At 34.8% G+C, this 17,132-nt stretch overlaps 3 protein-coding genes and 1 pseudogene across 4 annotated transcripts; 3 read left to right on the top strand and 1 right to left on the bottom strand.

Annotated features, from left to right (window-relative positions):
* The window catches only part of LOC111383124, a 10,035-nt pseudogene extending 5,711 nt beyond the window's left edge, over positions 1 to 4,324 (top strand).
* A 1,026-nt stretch (positions 4,325 to 5,350) lies between these two features.
* LOC111383120 (putative methylesterase 11, chloroplastic) lies at positions 5,351 to 7,690 on the top strand. Its single transcript, XM_023007194.1, has 5 exons — positions 5,351 to 5,597; positions 6,291 to 6,527; positions 6,692 to 6,835; positions 7,026 to 7,157; positions 7,255 to 7,690. Exons 1-5 carry the CDS (start codon positions 5,436 to 5,438, stop codon positions 7,531 to 7,533), a joined length of 954 nt encoding a protein of 317 aa, XP_022862962.1. The 5' UTR covers positions 5,351 to 5,435; the 3' UTR covers positions 7,534 to 7,690.
* Positions 7,691 to 7,757: 67 nt separating this feature from the next.
* On the bottom strand, positions 7,758 to 13,558 carry LOC111383121 (ubiquinone biosynthesis protein COQ4 homolog, mitochondrial). 2 transcript variants are annotated; one of them, XM_023007195.1, is made up of 3 exons: positions 13,433 to 13,558; positions 11,086 to 11,284; positions 7,758 to 8,492 (listed from the first exon to the last, which is right to left on the bottom strand). In XM_023007195.1, the coding sequence occupies exons 2-3, from the start codon at positions 11,266 to 11,268 to the stop codon at positions 7,989 to 7,991; spliced, it is 687 nt and encodes a 228-aa protein (XP_022862963.1). In that variant the 5' UTR covers positions 11,269 to 11,284; positions 13,433 to 13,558; the 3' UTR covers positions 7,758 to 7,988. The 2 variants fall into 2 exon arrangements, with proteins under 2 accessions (XP_022862963.1, XP_022862964.1); XM_023007196.1 differs by having other exon boundaries at positions 11,086 to 11,277.
* Positions 13,559 to 13,960: 402 nt separating this feature from the next.
* Positions 13,961 to 16,893, top strand: LOC111383125. The gene is made up of 5 exons (XM_023007199.1): positions 13,961 to 14,393; positions 14,986 to 15,056; positions 15,150 to 15,325; positions 16,129 to 16,237; positions 16,424 to 16,893. The coding sequence occupies exons 1-5, from the start codon at positions 14,120 to 14,122 to the stop codon at positions 16,727 to 16,729; spliced, it is 936 nt and encodes a 311-aa protein (XP_022862967.1). The 5' UTR covers positions 13,961 to 14,119; the 3' UTR covers positions 16,730 to 16,893.
* Positions 16,894 to 17,132: the final 239 nt, after the last annotated feature.

The raw sequence follows: 17,132 nt of genomic DNA, 5'->3' as shown, positions 1-17,132 counted from the left end.
AATTTTAAAAAAAAAAAAAAAAAAAAAAAAAAAAAAGGGGTAATTGAATTTTTTAACTAAAAGTGAAGTAATATTGAAGTGTGTAATGTGATTAGATTGTATAGTTGCCATGTCATTTAGAAAATTTCCATCATACAAACTTTAGGCGGATAGCTTGAGAACAAATATGACATTTATCTCTTTCTAATTTTCTGAACTACAGTTTATGAATTTGATTGGAAGTAAATCTTTTCTGTTGAAATTGGTCCGTGTTCTAAAAACACTTTGACGGGTTCTGTGAATTGATCCACATTTTGACCTTCTGATTCCTTTTCCTAAGTCTTACTCATCTGTGAATTCATCAATTGTAGTTTTGATTTTAAGAGTAACATTAATCATCTTTGCCCAGAGTGGATGCAATTGATCCTGCACTAAGAAGGCCTGGACGATTTGATGCTGAGATTGAAGTGAGAATACCCAATGTAGATGAACGCTTCCAAATTCTCAAGGTCTGATGACTAATTTATGTAAATTTGTTCAATTGCAAGTGCCATCTCCTCATGTTATTAGCATTTGCATTTGAGATATTTCACAGTTTTCTAGTTGCCGTACTTCAAATCACGTTTAAACAAACAAAAAAAGGGGGAAAAAAGGTTTCTTATATATATTTGTTTTCATTTATTTACAGCTCTACACAAAGAAACTTCAACTGGATTCTGAAGTTGACCTACATACTGTAGCCGTATCTTGCAATGGTTATGTTGGTGCAGATTTATTAGGTTTATGTCGTATGGCTACGTATTCAGCAGAAAATAGATCATATGATGTAAATCAAGTTGATGCTCTTTGTACCATAAAAATGGATGACTGGAAGCATGCTATGTCTGTGGCTAAGCCCAGCATCACAAGAGGTGTTATGGAGAAAATTCTTGAGGTTTCTTGGGATGACATTGGAGGATTGAAAGACTTGAAGGTTTGAACCATAATCAACATCATGTTACTGATTTACATCAGATCAATAAGTAAAATCTCACTGTACTACACACGAAACAGAAAAAGCTCCAGCAAGCTGTTGAGTGGCCTATAAAATATTCTTCATCATTTGCAAGATTGGGTATATCGCCAACTCGTGGAATCCTCCTTCATGGGCCTCCAGGGTGCTCAAAGACAACCCTTGCTTTAGCTATTGCTCATGTTGCACAAGCTTCTTTCTTTTCTTTAAGGTACGATAAGAGTTATTCTGTTCACTAACATAATCACAAGGACTGAGTTTTTGACATTTAAGGTACTATCAAATGTTATTTGGTTTAGAAACATCATCAGATGGACTAGGATCTGACATTTGGGAGGTGAGGCTACGCATAGTTTTCATATCATTATTTTAATAGTTGCTTTTCGCTAGAGAATTGAAGGATGAGGGATTCGAAACTACTTTTGATAAGAGAAATTATCTGGTATCTAGGTAAATAACAGGTTTAAAATAATTTCGTCTCATGGGAGGTCAGAAACTGGAGATACACTGGTTGACATGGTTTTGATTTGCAAATGCTATTAATATCTATGTCCACTTCCAGGTTTCCTTCTCTTGGATGATGGTATTTGGTGATAAATTTGTTACAAAGAACATAATCAAGTACATTTAGATATTCTTTCATTTTAAATTATAAATGCCTGCTTTAAAAATGTCATAAATAAAGTTGCATAAACATGTCCTGAAGGCAAGCTTTTGCCACTGTTTGGTAAGATTAAAGGGGTGCTACGCTTAGATTAAATTTGTGTAAACACATTGTTATTCTTGAAAGTAGCAAAAAATCATTCTTGATTTGACTTGGTTTTTCAGCTAATTATGCACACATAATTGGTTGAATCATTTGGAAAGTAATAAATTTCCTTAGATTTTCTTAAAAAATGAAGTAACCTGCTTCACTTAGCTTGTCACACTGCTGTATTCATTCTTGTGCACGTGAAGCTAAAATTGTAGTTTATAATAATTGCATTTTCTGAGATTAGATCCTGCATCAGTCCTGCAGAGCTATATAAAAAGTACATTGGTGAGGCTGAAGCAATGTTGCATGATACATTTCGTAGAGCTCGTCTTGCTGCCCCAAGCATAATATTCTTCGACGATGCTGATTCAATTGGTGCCAAACGGTAATTGTTTCAATTTTCTTTTTTTCTTTTTTTTTTCCTGGCGGAACCTTACAATTCAATAGAGGCTGTGTACACTTTTTAATACATTATGTTTCTCTGTGCTGTGAACTTCAAGATCATCTTATATACTGTATAAATAATATAATTGTTTTCTGTTAAAAACATACTGAATTCCTCTTTGTTAATTTTTTTTTTTCCTGGCGGAACCTTACAATTCAATAGAGGCTGTGTACACTTTTTAATACATTATGTTTCTCTGTGCTGTGAACTTCAAGATCATCTTATATACTGTATAAATAATATAATTGTTTTCTGTTAAAAACATACTGAATTCCTCTTTGTTAATTCGTACAATCGCTGTGAATTGTCCAGGTGAATTATCTGAGAATTTTTATCATCCTGCTTAAATTTGAATTTATTTAGTTAATATGTTGATTGGTAATGATGTTCCCGACCAATTTTTCATGTGTGTGCATATATATATATATATATATATATATATATATCTGTGTGTGTGTGTGTGTATATATATGTATATATGTATGTATGTATGTATGAATGTATTACCATGTTTTCGGCTCAGACTCATGAGAGTGCTTTGGCACTGAATGATCCTGCTGCCTGATCTTTGGTAATGATGTTCTCGACCAATTTTTCATGTGTGTGCATATATATATATATATCTGTGTGTGTGTGTGTGTATATATATGTATATATGTATGTATGTATGTATTACCATGTTTTCGGCTCAGACTCATGAGAGTGCTTTGGCACTGAATGATCCTGCTGCCTGATCTGTCTATTGTGTTTGGGCTTGTTGGATTGGACAATCTGATTCTTATTCTAAGTGCTAGTTTTATAGTTGTTTATCATGTTCTGGATTGGACTTGGAAGAGACACCCCATCCCCACGCACCCCAACATACACATTTTCTTTAATTTTATTTCTAGTTTAAGAATTGCTATCGTTTTGATGGTTAAGGGAAAAAAAAAAAGCTCTGTAGCACAGACGTTTCAATTAGGATAGCGTGTCCTTGTCCGACACGTGTTGATACCGACACTTTTAGAATACTCTATCATAAACATTTTTCATTTTTTATTAAAAATATTATATATTTTTAACTCAAGGTTATTAGTAAATAACAAATAGGTACTCATATTTAAAAGATTTAAACTAGAAAAATTAATAACAAGTATAAAACTAAATTTATACTATATAAATGAAGAATTTTAAAGAATTTAATCAATGTGTCGTGTCGGTACTTTTTTAAAAAATCCTATGTCGAAGTATCTGACATGTATCGTGTCGAACACTCGTATCCGTGTCGGTGCATCATAGAAAAAGCCTTGCTTCATGCAGTTTGTTTTCTTGGAACTGCCTTATGTACAAATCCAGTTACATTTATTATGCCATTGAGGTATGTCTTTAACTGTTTCCTGAATTCTATTGCAAATTTTGATTTTCAATGGCAGAGGAGGAAGTTCAAGCGGTAACTCAAGAGTTGGGGATAAAATTCTAGCTACATTGCTAACTGAAATATGGATGGTTTAGAGGAGTCTAAAGTGAGTAATAATACTTGACATCCATATTGCAAATGATAAATTGGAGATGAGTCAACGATATCTTCCTCTGATTTCCTCTTGCTATTTTAGGGTGTACTTGTTTTGGCTCCTACCAATCTCGTAGATGCAATTGATCCCGCCCTTAGGCGTCCTGGACGCTTTGATGAAGTAAGCACTTTGTGGAACCCCACTCGTAAATTTCCTACGATGAGGCTATTGAATTGTCAAAATATTGTCGGTGCTTCATGTCCCACTGCCGGATTCAGAAGGTAGACATGAAATCATTCAAATCCATACATGTAAATGAAACACGAAACTGAACGATGAAGTTGGAACTCCGACAGATAGCTGAATGCACCGAGGGCTTCTCAGGGGCTGATCTGGCTAACTTGTGCAAAAGAGTTGGAATGATTGCTCTGAGCGAAGACATGTCCGCAACAACTGTGCATAACAGGCATTTGCAAACTGCTATAAGGTCGGTAAAGGGGGCAAGGATCAAACAGGAGTAAAGGGACGCAGAAATTGTTTCTCCGAGCTATTCCTGCAATCGTTTTAATCATATTTGCTGGTGTCAAATACATTTCTACACAAAGTCAAATAAAGATAAATATGTAATTCAGTAAAAAAAAAAAGGCGAACCGAGCCGGCTCATGCATAGACGAGCCGAGTTTGGAGGCAGGCGAGTCGGGTGGCTTGATTTATTTGATTTAACACCCGTAAATGGAAGGAGAGGTAACAATGAGCAAGTTTGATCAAATGAATGATTCTTCACGAAAAAGAACACAATACTATATTCGAAGACTTGAAACTTTGATATGTTTTGGACACTGATATCCGTGAAATTATGGCTATTCAATCCACACAGAAAAGGATTCTATTAATTAAAAAAAAAAAAAAAAAAAAAAGGCGAACCGAGCCGGCTCATGCATAGACGAGCCGAGTTTGGAGGCAGGCGAGTCGGGTGGCTTGATTTATTTGATTTAACACCCGTAAATGGAAGGAGAGGTACCAATGAGCAAGTTTGATCAAATGAATGATTCTTCACGAAAAAGAACACTACTATATTCGAAGACTTGAAACTTTGATATGTTTTGGACACTGATATCCGTGAAATTATGGCTATTCAATCCACACAGAAAAGGATTCCGTATGAGCAAATCGAACCTTGAAGTTTATTCAAATTTGGCATTCATATTCCTTTTGGTCTTGGTCTTGGTCTTGGTCTTATTTCTCTTTAGTCTCCTTCTGCCTTTGAGTCACCAATTGGACAAACCATCATTATTATTTATCGAAAGTCTCAACAAGGTACCAAATAATTTTCAATAATGACTTTTCAAGCCACAAAAAAGACTGCCACCTCACCCCACCCACCCCACCCCAACTCCCAAAATAGAAAAAATGTAAAATGAAATAAACAAACATAATAATTGGCATTCTCTAACAGCGATCTAGAAGAGAAAACAGTAGTTTTAGTTCGGTAGGTCATCTTGGATGAAACTTAACGAGTGTTTAGGTTAATGAAGCGATGGAATGGATGACATGACTTGAAATGATATTTACGCAATTGTTTCATTACCTTTTTCGTTATACGACTATGATAGTTATCCGTCCAATATTTAACAGAATTTTTTACGCGATGTTTTGAAATGTAGAAAAAGACACGGAAAATTAGCATCTTCATCTTCAAAAAAAGGAGAAATTATTGATGATTCTTACATCAAACAACAAGCTCTAGTTGCATCTATGTTGTATCATCATCACATGCAAAATGGTGATCTTCCTAATCTGGACCGTTCAATTTCTGTTAAGCATACTCCACCATCATCAAACAAACTGAAGAAGTTGCAAAAGAGATCTTATTCGGTTTCGGATTCCCGCTCTAAGGCTTTGCAGCTCATTCATCAGGTTCTGATTTTACATGAATTTAATTTCATTCTAATTAAAAATGATAAAGCTTTAGGATATTAGTGTCTTGCTATCTGATTTGTGATATATCTTTTCACTTGTGTGCTGATCATGTATGTTTTTCCCTCGAGAGGATTTCTTCTATCAAGATTTTAAGGTTTCTTTTCATCTCATCCATGAAAAAAAGGTCCTTAAAAGATACCGAACATCGCTGCCTCCTTCGCTCAGAACCGACAATTGATATTGCAAAAATATTCAGCTATAGTCTATCCATTTTTTGGGACCAACCTTGTAGAGGAACCCTTAAGTTTTACCATCTTTTAATGGTATCAATTGACAATATTGCTTCTATGAATTTGAATTGATGAGATCTTTTATTAGATTTTAGATGAAAATTTTGATAGTCAAGGCAAATTGCATTCTTGATTAACCATAATACAAGGCTAGGTAGTAGCCTGTAGACTTTTAAAAAGGTGAGAAATTTACGTTGAACATTAATTCAATGACTTATTTTATTGGAAAATTGTTGGCTACCCCCAACCCCAAGTCTAGTGGGCTACTAATAATAATTAATTTAACATTTACTTATCTTTATGGGCTACTTCAAAAGTCTTTAGTCTTTATGTCCTGCTCAAAGCAATTAAACTTTTTGTCATTTCAGTACTTTATTTTTCACATTTTTCTGTTTTCTAGGATGTAGGAACTGAGGAGTCTGATAAGATGCATTTTGTCCTAGTTCATGGGGGTGGTTTTGGTGCATGGTGTTGGTATAAAATCATAGCCCTTTTGAAAGAAAGCAAACACGAAGTTGAAGCCATAGAGCTTACTGGTTCTGGACTCAATTCATGTGACATAAATTGCATCACAACTCTAGCAGAATATGCCAAACCTCTTACTGATTTTCTAGCAAAGCTTGAAGATGGTAACAAGGTATGCTCCTTCTTCCTATGCTTCCTTTTCACAAGTGTGTGCACGTGCTCGCGCACGAACCTGCAACTATTCATAATGAATCCTATACTTTTGTATTTTTTTTGTTTTATTCAACTGTGCACTTCCAGCAATTTCAAATATTAAGCTAAAAAATTTGAATTCAGGTGATTTTGGTTGGACATGATTTTGGTGGAGCTTGTGTTTCATATGCAATGGAATTGTATCCAGCAAAAGTATCTAAAGCAATTTTTGTTGCAGCAGCAATGTTAAACAGTGGGCAGAGTGTTCTTGATGTCTTCTCTCAAAAGGTTTGCATCTTTCTCCTAAATATTTTGGTCGGGTTGTCACATCAACTCGTATGATATAATAAGAGACTCGATTGCATTTTTCTCTGTCATATCGATTCCTACATTTCTTCGAGCTAAGAAGATATTTGATTGCGCTTAAAAGTCCTCCTCAAACTTTAACGTACTCGACTAATTGTTTATGCTGTTGTAGTCGTGCTTAAATGATCTAAACCAGCGCGCTTGGAAGTTTTTGTATGCAAATGGGAAGAACCACCCACCAACTGCTATTGATTTAGACAAATCATTACTAGAAGACTTCTTATTTAACAGAACATCTACAAAGGTATTTATCATTATATCGTCCAAATGATGAATTTATAGTTTTTTTCCCACTTTTTTCGATTCATCTTATTTGAGTTCTGCAACTCTTCTTGATCCAGGATATCGCATTAGCATCAGTATCAATGAGGCAAGTCCCCTTTGCACCATTAGCAGACAAGATTTCCCTTTCTACAGAAAATTATGGTTCTATCCCAAGATTTTATATAAAAACAGAAGAAGATTATGCCATTCCTCTCCCTCTTCAAGAGGCCATGATCAAATCAAATCAGCCAAAGCAAGTATTTCAGTTGAAAGGCTCAGATCATTCACCATTTTTCTCGAGGCCTCAAGCACTACACAGACTCTTAATAGAAGTATCAAAAATCACATTGGTGTAAATACGACGGTCTACGAAAATGAGAAAGATAATGGATGCACAATATTTGGATTGACGGTGCTGCACATCTTACACGATAAAATGTTGAAATTATGTATATTATACTGTTAAATACGACCTAAATAATTCCCTCTTCCAAAAGGGACAGAACTACTATATTCTTGTCAAACTCCCAAATTTACTTTTCTAATATTCATGTACTGTTACCAGAATAACTCATGGAAATTAACATGATTTCAAGCTTAAAAACGTGCTCGATTATTATCCAAAATTGTCTTGACGCACATAACCAACAAAAGGAAAGGATTCTCTTCCAGAATTGGACGAGACTTGACAATACAATGGACCAAATCTTAACTTCTATTACTTCTTTAGTAACCAGTCCATTCTACTGAACAACCTGTAAGTGTGAAGAACAAACAATTGAATTCCTCTTTTCGAAGGTAATCATCTGATTCAGGCCGCATTTGGTGGAGGAGGAGGAGCGGGAATAATTCCCCATTTTCGCCGAACATCTTCCAGGTCCTCATCAAAGTGACGCTCGTAATAAATACACATTAAGTCAGAACATTGCATACCTGCCTGGAGGGCCCATGGGAAGTAATGCTTATAGAACAATCTCCTTTGCTTCTTGGTGAACCTTGCAGTACCCCCTATGACAGACAAGGCACACATAGGAAGTAGCATTTGTTCAAATTCTATAACCTTTAGTGCAGATTCACCAATCAAGTTGGTAGGAAGTCCGAATAGGGTGTGCCAGAAGTCATGAACCTCCCTCGCACGCATAGCAACATATGCTACTTCTTCTGTCTCCATGAACCGGACTGGTGGTCGATCATCGGGGGAGAAATTCCTTGATCCCATAAATTTTGCATAAGCAGCGCCAAAAGTATTAGGTGGTAGATCCCATGCATGTCCCACATTAGCGGATATGATGCGAGGGTGCTCTGACAGTACTGCCTGCAATAGAAAATAGTTCATCTCGTACAGTGAGACAATATATTATTTGTTAACATACATATTTTCAACTTTTGATAAGTCACAGCGTGTAAATAATGTAATGGTAAACCAACACAATCTTCATGACGGAAGTTATATGAGAAATGTAACCACGTCAGTGCATGTGGAGTTGGAAATATGTCAATTTTTATAAAGAGGTCTTCGTGGTCAATAGTTCAAGAATTACTTGTTCTAATGGGCAAGATATGTAAATTGGATGATGTTCTTGCCTAGTGTCACCATGCACAGCCTAAATTGCGAAGCAACAAATTTACTGAAATAAAATGCTTGCAAATAAAATCTTGAACAGAAATTTAGGATTACAAAATAACAGTATTTGACTTCGTTAGAACATGCATACAATATCTAAAGGAGCAGCTATTTTGCCTAGCAAAAGATTACGCTTCAGAGAGCAAATTTGTCTGACAACAGGCAAATTAATTTCTATAATGAGTTTATCGACCACGAAAAAGTTAGAAACTATGAAGTGAAAATACAAACTATTGCATGTCAATCATAATGTATGTTATGTTGTTCAAAGCCAGCTGATGCTTCAAGGATAGTTAAGTTGCCAACATGGCACTTAGTGTACAAATTGACAACAAGAAAAGAAAAGAAATAATAGGGAGAATTGCAGCCATGGTTCCAAATCTTTCCTTTTGTATCAGACTTTACCCAAACCTTTCCTTTTGTTCTACCTATAGTCCTAAACTTTTTATTTTGTAACAGTACAAAGACAAATGGATGGATTCCATTCATTTGACCTTTAGTTGACCCAAAAATGATTTTGCCCACATATATTTCAGTATGTGTAAAATGGTAACTTTGCATGTTATACATAAAATAAGTTAAAAATTAAATTAAAAAAAAAAAAAAAAAAAAACCATCTTCTCCCCATTCCCACACCCACCTTATCCACCCCAAAAATCAAACCAGGCCACAGCCAAACACTGCCAGACTCGATAAATTTCCAGTTGATGAGTCCCAAATTCTTCAAATAAAACACAAATCCTTTAAAACCAGAACCAAAATCACAAATAATAATAAAATTATCATTACCCTGTTGAGATTTTGGTTGCACTCAATCCAAGAAAGCTTCGATCTTTTCTTCACACAACTCAACAGCTTCGGCCCACAAATCAGGCATATTTCATCACAATGAAGCTCAAATATACAGATGGCTTTTGATTCCAAGCACAGATTTTTAGTAATTATATTTCATGGAGTCTGAAACTCTAAATTTGTTCATTCCAGACAAAGCAAACGCCTCAAGTGTCTTGTGGCTTAATCTTCATACCCATCATCTTCCTTTCTTCTTGTTGTAGTTGAAGGAAGGTAAAGGTAAAGGTAAAGGTAAAGGTAGAGCTAGTGGTGCCATGTAGATTTGATTTGGAATCATTGCCGGAGTTTCACAAATGGCTCAATTATCGGCATGAGTTCAGTTTTGTTGAGATTTTCCTTTGTTTTTCATTTTTGTCACGGAATCCACTTATTCCTCTCTTCTCAGAATCATCACTTTGCCCATAACAATCCCAGTGCAGCGAGCAAGGTGGTGTGCCACGACTTTAAATGCTTGTAGCGGTTACAGTGCAGCAGTGGAGGTCACCGACGTGGAGGAGGCGGGTAGATTTTGGTATTGCTTTGGTGGTGAGGTTGGGCGGGTAGGTGGTTGGATGGGAAGGTGCGGGATGGGCAGAAGATGATCATTTTCTAAATTATTTTTTGTTCAATTATTTAATATGAAATAATATAAATTTAACTTTTTACCCTTTTAAAATTGGTCAAAGCATAGTCAAAGTCAACTTTTATGGTCAACTAGCAGTCAAATGGAATCCATCCATTTGTTCTTATGTTGCAACAAAATGAAAAGTTTGGAACTGTAGATGAAACAAATAAAAGATTAAGGTAAAGTCTGGGACAAAATGAAAGGTTCTGGATTGCAGCTACACTTCTCCCAAAATAATATGACTATCCTTATAGTAAAATTAATATAGAAATAGCTGGCCATTTTAATCATTTTTAATTTCTCAGTATTTATATTAAAAATCTTGATTGGTCTACTTAGTGATGTAGCTGGTATAATATGGTCAGAAGGATTTTATTGCCATTTTTGCATTTAGGGAAACCAGCTTCATATATTCCAACAACTCTGATAATATGAAATCATTAGGTTGTGTAATTTGAGAAGGAACCTTCTTTCAGTAAGCAGTAAGGTCGTTTCAGGCATGTTTCAATAGATATCTCCTACTTAATCCATTCAATAACTTTCTTTCTGATGGATTTCATAAAATGCTACAGCATATTTAATTCTCAATGACCCACATATTAACTTTTGTTAAATACACACACTGCATAATGACCAAACCCTGAAATACAACTTCACTAGCATAGATGACAGAAAGATGAAGCCCTACTTGTCAAAGATACCAAGAATAACAGTACCACACCAAGAAATATGCTCATAAAAACTAGTAAATAGAACAAATAAGAATTACATAAACAATTATCATAAATTAAACAGTAAAATATCATTATAGAGTATTGAGAGATTTACCCTGCCTTCGGGACTCCTCTTCATCCTCTCGAGAACCCTCTCGAATGCAGGCTTTCCAGTTGTCTCTCCCAATGCAGCTACCAAATCTGCTCTTCTTGGATCTAGTAAAGCCCCAACAGCTGATCCAAGTGCAATGGCAGCCTGCTGCCACCCTTTGAGCCTAAAACGGGTGCCTTCTATCATTTTAAAAAACTATAATCTGCAATAAAAAACTTAGGTTAATGGGCTCAAAGAAAATAAGCAAATAAATGAACATGAAAAATCCATACATGACACATATACAAGTTTAGCCCTTGTTTGAGCCCATTTTTCCAAAACTCATTTCAACCACATATTCCCCAATAAAATATTTCTACACGAAAATCAAAAACTTTTTCTTATATTTTAATCACACATTTTCCAAAACATCACTATTCTAAAATAGATTTTTTTCCCCAAAATGGGGCTCAAACAAGTGCTTAGTTTTTTGAACTAAGAGAAAATCATTCCACCTTGACCATCATACAACACAAAAAAGGAAGAAAAATAATAGACACAAGTACAAAATTCACATTGTTCATTTAAATACATGATATCGTGTTATCATATCAATAATTAACAATACAATATCAAGGCCCCAAACCAACAAAACTAATGGTGGATATTACAATTCCCCCGAAATTAGAAATAGAAATAAATACCCAGTTGAAAGATTATAGTCCATCCATCTCATTTATATAGACTAGTTTTGTTTTTCACACGAATTAAGAAATCTTATATAATGTTATTGAAAAATCAATTTTTGCCAAAAACTTTCTTAGTTTATACTGATTTATATTTGTAAAATTTCAAGATTAAGTGGGGATAATGGTTATAATTATGCAAATTAATTAGGGGTATATTAGTAAACGAACAAAACATAACATTCTTAATAAAAAAATAGAACTATACAATTGGGATAAGAAAAAAGGGACAGTCAGCCTATATTAATGAGACAGGAGTAGTATAATAGGTCATTAGAAGAAGTGAAATATGATATAAGAACACGATTAATCTCAAATGTAGTAGAAAACTATAGCAACTTTCACCGTGTCTGAAAAAAGTATATAAGCTACCAGAGTTTATTTTACAAGTAGCAATTACTTGAATGGATTAAAGTGTTGATTCTAAAGAACAAACTTTTGTGATGTTAGGTTCGAAAAAATTCGCACAAGCCCCGTTTGCTTCAAATAACCAATAAGCACACTACAAAAAAATAGCAAAAGTCACTTTCATTAAAATTATCCAGCTAAAAATTAATAACACATCTAAATCCAAATTACAAATATTAGAGAACGATGCATGCACCACTCTGATCAAAGAGTTGGACAGCAATACACTAGAAGATGGAAATTCAAGTAATGTTCTATCTATATCATAGTATCATCCAATGGTTCATTTGTGATTCAGTAAAACAAAGCATTAATTAAGCAATTGAAATCTAGGCACTGTCAACTTCGAACATTGACTGACACGAAAGGTGGTGTGTATGTATGTATAAATTACACAGCAACATCAGAATAGGACCTCAATTTCAAAGATGGAAGCTCTTGGAAAAGTTTCCAGACATTACACAGAACCCTTCCCATATCAAAACTAAAATCCGAAAAAAGAGACAAACTCATCATCATAATCAGTTAATCACCAAACAAAATAGTAATTTCATATAATATACTAAAGCCATCCAACATTCTTCAAAAGAAATCCAGAAGGCAATAATAAACTGAGGAACCCTTTTCAAATTTCGAGAAAAAATCCAGATGGGCAGTAGATAGTAGATACTATAAAAATGGCAATCGTTCCAATCAAACAGGCTGCATCATGGATTGACCAGAATCTTAAAAATAACACTGCAGATTAGTGCACAATCTTGATTAATAAAGCAAAAAAAAAAAAAAAAAGGGGGGGGGGGGGGGGGGAAAAAAAAAAAAAAAAAGAAGAAGAAGAAGAAGAAAAAAAAGAAGGGAAGAAGAAGAAAGAATCGGCAGTGAAAATTGGTAATACCAGACATGTATAACAACTTGAATTCCAGTGATTATAGTTTCACAACAATCTCTACCACAAATCACCTTAAATGATGCATTTTCTTTACATTACTACTCCCCAAAACAATTTTACTTAATAAGAAGCTCGCTCAATATATTTTTGCTACAAGATTTCATTAAGCTGAGGAAATAACTGTGATTAGGAAATCCCAAAAGAACAATCTTCTACGTTTTACCCAAATTTTCCATTTTATAAATAAAAGTGATAATCAATTATATTTACAAAATTGATTAGAAACTGAAGTTTTAGAAATTAAAAAAATTTAGGTTTAAGAGATGATTACCACGCATAAGAAATCGAAAATTCTTCTTCAAATCTTTAACGTCGGCGTCGGATGTGGTTGTGCTGTTTCTCTTCTCAAGCCGTGATAGAAGATCTGCTCATTTTATTACTGCATAAGTACATAATTTTATTTTATTTATTTATTTTTTTTGGTACATTAAGCCACACTCATATGGGTGGGGGGTTGCTCGAATGTTGTGGCACACCTTGATGCACAAAAAATGAACAATGTTATAGTGATCAAATTTTTATGACGCAATGAATGATCGATAGTCACAATCGAGGGGGACCACTTTTTTTTTGGAATTTTTTATTCATGTAGCACCCACCTACATATGAAATTATGTCAACCATTATGTCAGCAAAATTTGGAAAAAGTAATTTAATCCATCGAAAATTATATATATCGAGCAAAACTTTTTATTATTTGGACCGTGCTACACAAACAGAGAGATTGTCAGCGTCCCTGATGTCCCATGACATATAAGTCCTTCTGTCCATCATTTTCGATCTCTTGAGTATTCTCCTAATTATTTTACCCAATTCACTTCAATTAATATTTAAATAGGTGGGTCGGTCCCATCTGTTGGAAAGATATAAAATATTATCCAAGCACCGATGAACACCATGCTATATATAAGCATTTACATATTATAATAGTTCTCCCTCTCCCTTTCCAGGAAGGAAGATGAGAAATTACGTTATTAACAGCATTAGCCCGTTTTACAAATGCAGAACTCGAATGAATTTATTATATTCTTGTCCTATTTCTCATTTTATTCAAAATCTTCCAACAGAAAAACCCAAAAAACTTGGCTTGTTTAGCATATGTGACAAAGTTAAATCAATGAGTATTTATGCAAAACCCATATCCAATTTCGATTGTTTTACAGCTCTTCGACACTTAAACACTAGTTCTTCTCAGAAGATCACCCAGGATTCCCTTGAAGATTCTGATAACAGTAAGTACCCTGTTTGATATCCTATGTTTGTGATTTGCTCACCATCTGTTTGTTATTTTACCTGTTTGGTGATTTTGAGGTTGGTTTTGGCGGTTATTTAACAGATACTACCTTTTATTTCTAATTCTAGTTTTACTTGTTAAATTGCATGTTGTGAACGAAAGTTTTGGTTATCTTCTAATAAAAAGTAAGGGAAAATTAATGTCTCCATCATATCGTAACTTTGTAATGCATAACTTAATCTGTGACTTTTTGTAGCCAGAATTGTTTACCTTAAGAATTAAGAACTTGTATTTTTCCATCATATATGTAGGTTTGTGCAGGTTTGAATGCTTGTGTTTATAGATCTTTGTTATAAAAGACCTATGGTATTGTGGAGATGCTAAATTTAAGTTGGCTCAGGCTTTTCGCATTAATATTTTAAGTGAGTTCATGCTTAGGACAGCTTTCCAAGGAAAAAGGTTGAATATATTTACAAAAATGTCTTGGTTTTTGGGTCGTCATGGTCTCATGGTACTTGGATTTTTCCCCACTATCCATATTCAGTTTTTAATGTTCAGTTAACTTTGGTTGTGTCATCTCGATGTTAAAGATCAAGATGACTCCAGTGAAGAGGTGGAGCCTATTGATTCTTGGGAAGAAGAGGATGATGCTGATCCTGAGGTATATGGGTTTAAAGTTTTAATTCTGGTTGCTGAATGTTTAGTTTTCACCATTCACATTATGTTACATTTGATCCTCGTATGTCATGTTTAGGTTGGTGATGGAGGTGATGGTGGTGGAGTGGTTCTACAAAATTGCCCTTGGGGTCAACAAGCGCTAGGCATATGCAGAGAGGTCCTTTTGCAGTTTGGCAATGATATGGAGCTCTATGCGTATAAAACTTCTCCTCGAGGATACATTTACGTGAGACTGGACAAGCTTTCAAATGAGTAAGTTCTTTGCCCCATTGCAGGGCTTAGATTTTTGTACTTTTGTGCTAAATACCTTATTTTTTTTAGTTATAGTAAATTTACTTTCGTCATCCTAAGTTTTGTGGAATAAATTAATGATCACGAACAACCAGTATCTGTTATTCCTGTTAACATGTCATAATTTCTTAGAAATGTATCCTAAATTCAGGATAAAATCTTCTCTAATCCTAGATACAATATTGATTGGACATTCGATCACAAAGTATGAACACAAGCATAAAAATTGTACAAGTCTCTTGATTATCTTAAAGTTTCTAATTGCAATTCCAGAATTGGTCAGTTGTCTCTTCTTCTTCTTTCTACCTGCAATTTCAATATGGACAGTTGCTTCTTCTTCCAACTATGTTTCAAGAGTTATTTTGCTTCATGAGCAAGTGAAAATTCAAAATGTGCACAGTTTCACTGTTTGGTCTCGAAATATTACTAAGAGCAAGTTATATTAGGTCTTCAGTAAAACTACAGTTTTTTTAATTCGAACTCTTCAATAAGAAAAGCATGCAATACCTGTATGCATACGTGGAACTTACACAACCACAAACATCGTTTTGATAGTTTGCTTGGTTTACAGAGGAAGATTGACCCATATTTTTGGAGTTACTGAATTGGACTTGTGCTTCTCAATTTCAAAGTAGCAGCATTCTCAGGATTATCTGCCATAATATCTCTAGTATGTACTTGCAACTGAAAAAAAAATGCTTATATCTACTGATACGATTTTCAACTATGTGTCATGTTCTACTTCCTTATCTCTCCCCAATCAGATATGGTTGTCCCAGCATGGAGGAGATTGAATCTTTCAGCCGACAATATAAAAAAAGATTGGATGAAGTAGGTGCCAGAGGAGAAATACCTGACGATTTGGCTCTTGAAGTAATTTCTTTGAAACTTATCTATGGTTTCCAGGGTTACAAGTACATGTTGCGTTGTGCCTTTTAAAATGAGATATCAATGGAGCAGATCGCCAACATTTTACAATTTAATTTCCTCTTGCCTTCTGCTATCAGATTTTCAATGCTCACTTGAATCACTTAAATTGCCTTTTGTTTGCTTCTGAAGGTATCGAGCCCCGGTGCGGATAGGCTACTGAGAGTACCAGATGACTTGTCGAGGTTCAAAGACATGCCAATGATGGTAAGTCATACGGAAGATTCAGACGCTAAATGCTCAGAAAAGACTGGAGTGTACTTTCTTGACTCCATTGAAACAGAATCGGGAAGCTGTGTTTGGAAGTTGGCAGATGTGAAGGAAAACAGAGACCCTTCAGCAAAAGGGAGACCAATGAGCCGCAAACAGAAAGATTGGAGACTTAAACTGCCGTATGCTAACGTTAAGAGGGTAACTCTCTATCTTAATTACCAGTAAAGGTGTTCTTCCATTTAGGAAAGTCCTTGTAAAATAAATCTGTGGCCCCTTGACGTCGACTTTTAATATCTATGATCTCGAGTGGAACTACTAATAGAAAATGAGGATCTGTTGTCAAAGAATGTTCTTACGAGGATTAGGGCCTGTTCTCTTTGTTGTTTTCAGACCATTTTCAGTTTTTAATTTTTGAAAACACTGAAAACACGTTTACTTACCTATTTTTAGAAATGAATTTTCGAAAACACGAAAAAAAATTACAAAGAAAACGCAAAATAGCCTTTTAGTCGTTTTGGCTGTTTTTAGTAGAAATCATGCCAAAACTTCAAAATGCGGGAAAAACAGTGTTTTCGCAAATAGTAGGATAGCTTAGTTGGTTGAGTCACGAATTATCTTAAGGTCACGA

This window comes from Olea europaea, unplaced genomic scaffold (assembly GCF_002742605.1).
Source record: "Olea europaea var. sylvestris unplaced genomic scaffold, O_europaea_v1 scaffold2618, whole genome shotgun sequence".
Lineage (NCBI taxonomy): Eukaryota > Viridiplantae > Streptophyta > Magnoliopsida > Lamiales > Oleaceae > Olea > Olea europaea.
The sequence above is the reverse complement of the archived record's forward strand: the minus strand, read 5'-3'. Positions and strand labels throughout refer to the sequence as shown.

Excerpts from the sequence above, each read along its gene's own strand:
- LOC111383125 (XM_023007199.1), top strand. The coding sequence starts at position 14,120 with ATGAGAAATTACGTTATTAACAGCATTAGCCCGTTTTACAAATGCAGA. Across the intron at positions 15,057-15,149 it reads AGGATGATGCTGATCCTGAG|GTTGGTGATGGAGGTGATGG; the intron begins GTATATGGGTTT and ends TGTCATGTTTAG. Across the intron at positions 15,326-16,128 it reads CTGGACAAGCTTTCAAATGA|ATATGGTTGTCCCAGCATGG; the intron begins GTAAGTTCTTTG and ends CTCCCCAATCAG.
- LOC111383120 (XM_023007194.1), top strand. The coding sequence starts at position 5,436 with ATGTTGTATCATCATCACATGCAAAATGGTGATCTTCCTAATCTGGAC. Across the intron at positions 6,836-7,025 it reads TTGATGTCTTCTCTCAAAAG|TCGTGCTTAAATGATCTAAA; the intron begins GTTTGCATCTTT and ends ATGCTGTTGTAG. Across the intron at positions 7,158-7,254 it reads TTAACAGAACATCTACAAAG|GATATCGCATTAGCATCAGT; the intron begins GTATTTATCATT and ends TTCTTGATCCAG.
- LOC111383121 (XM_023007195.1), bottom strand. The coding sequence starts at position 11,268 with ATGATAGAAGGCACCCGTTTTAGGCTCAAAGGGTGGCAGCAGGCTGCC. Across the intron at positions 8,493-11,085 it reads AGAGGAGTCCCGAAGGCAGG|GCAGTACTGTCAGAGCACCC; the intron begins GTAAATCTCTCA and ends TTTCTATTGCAG.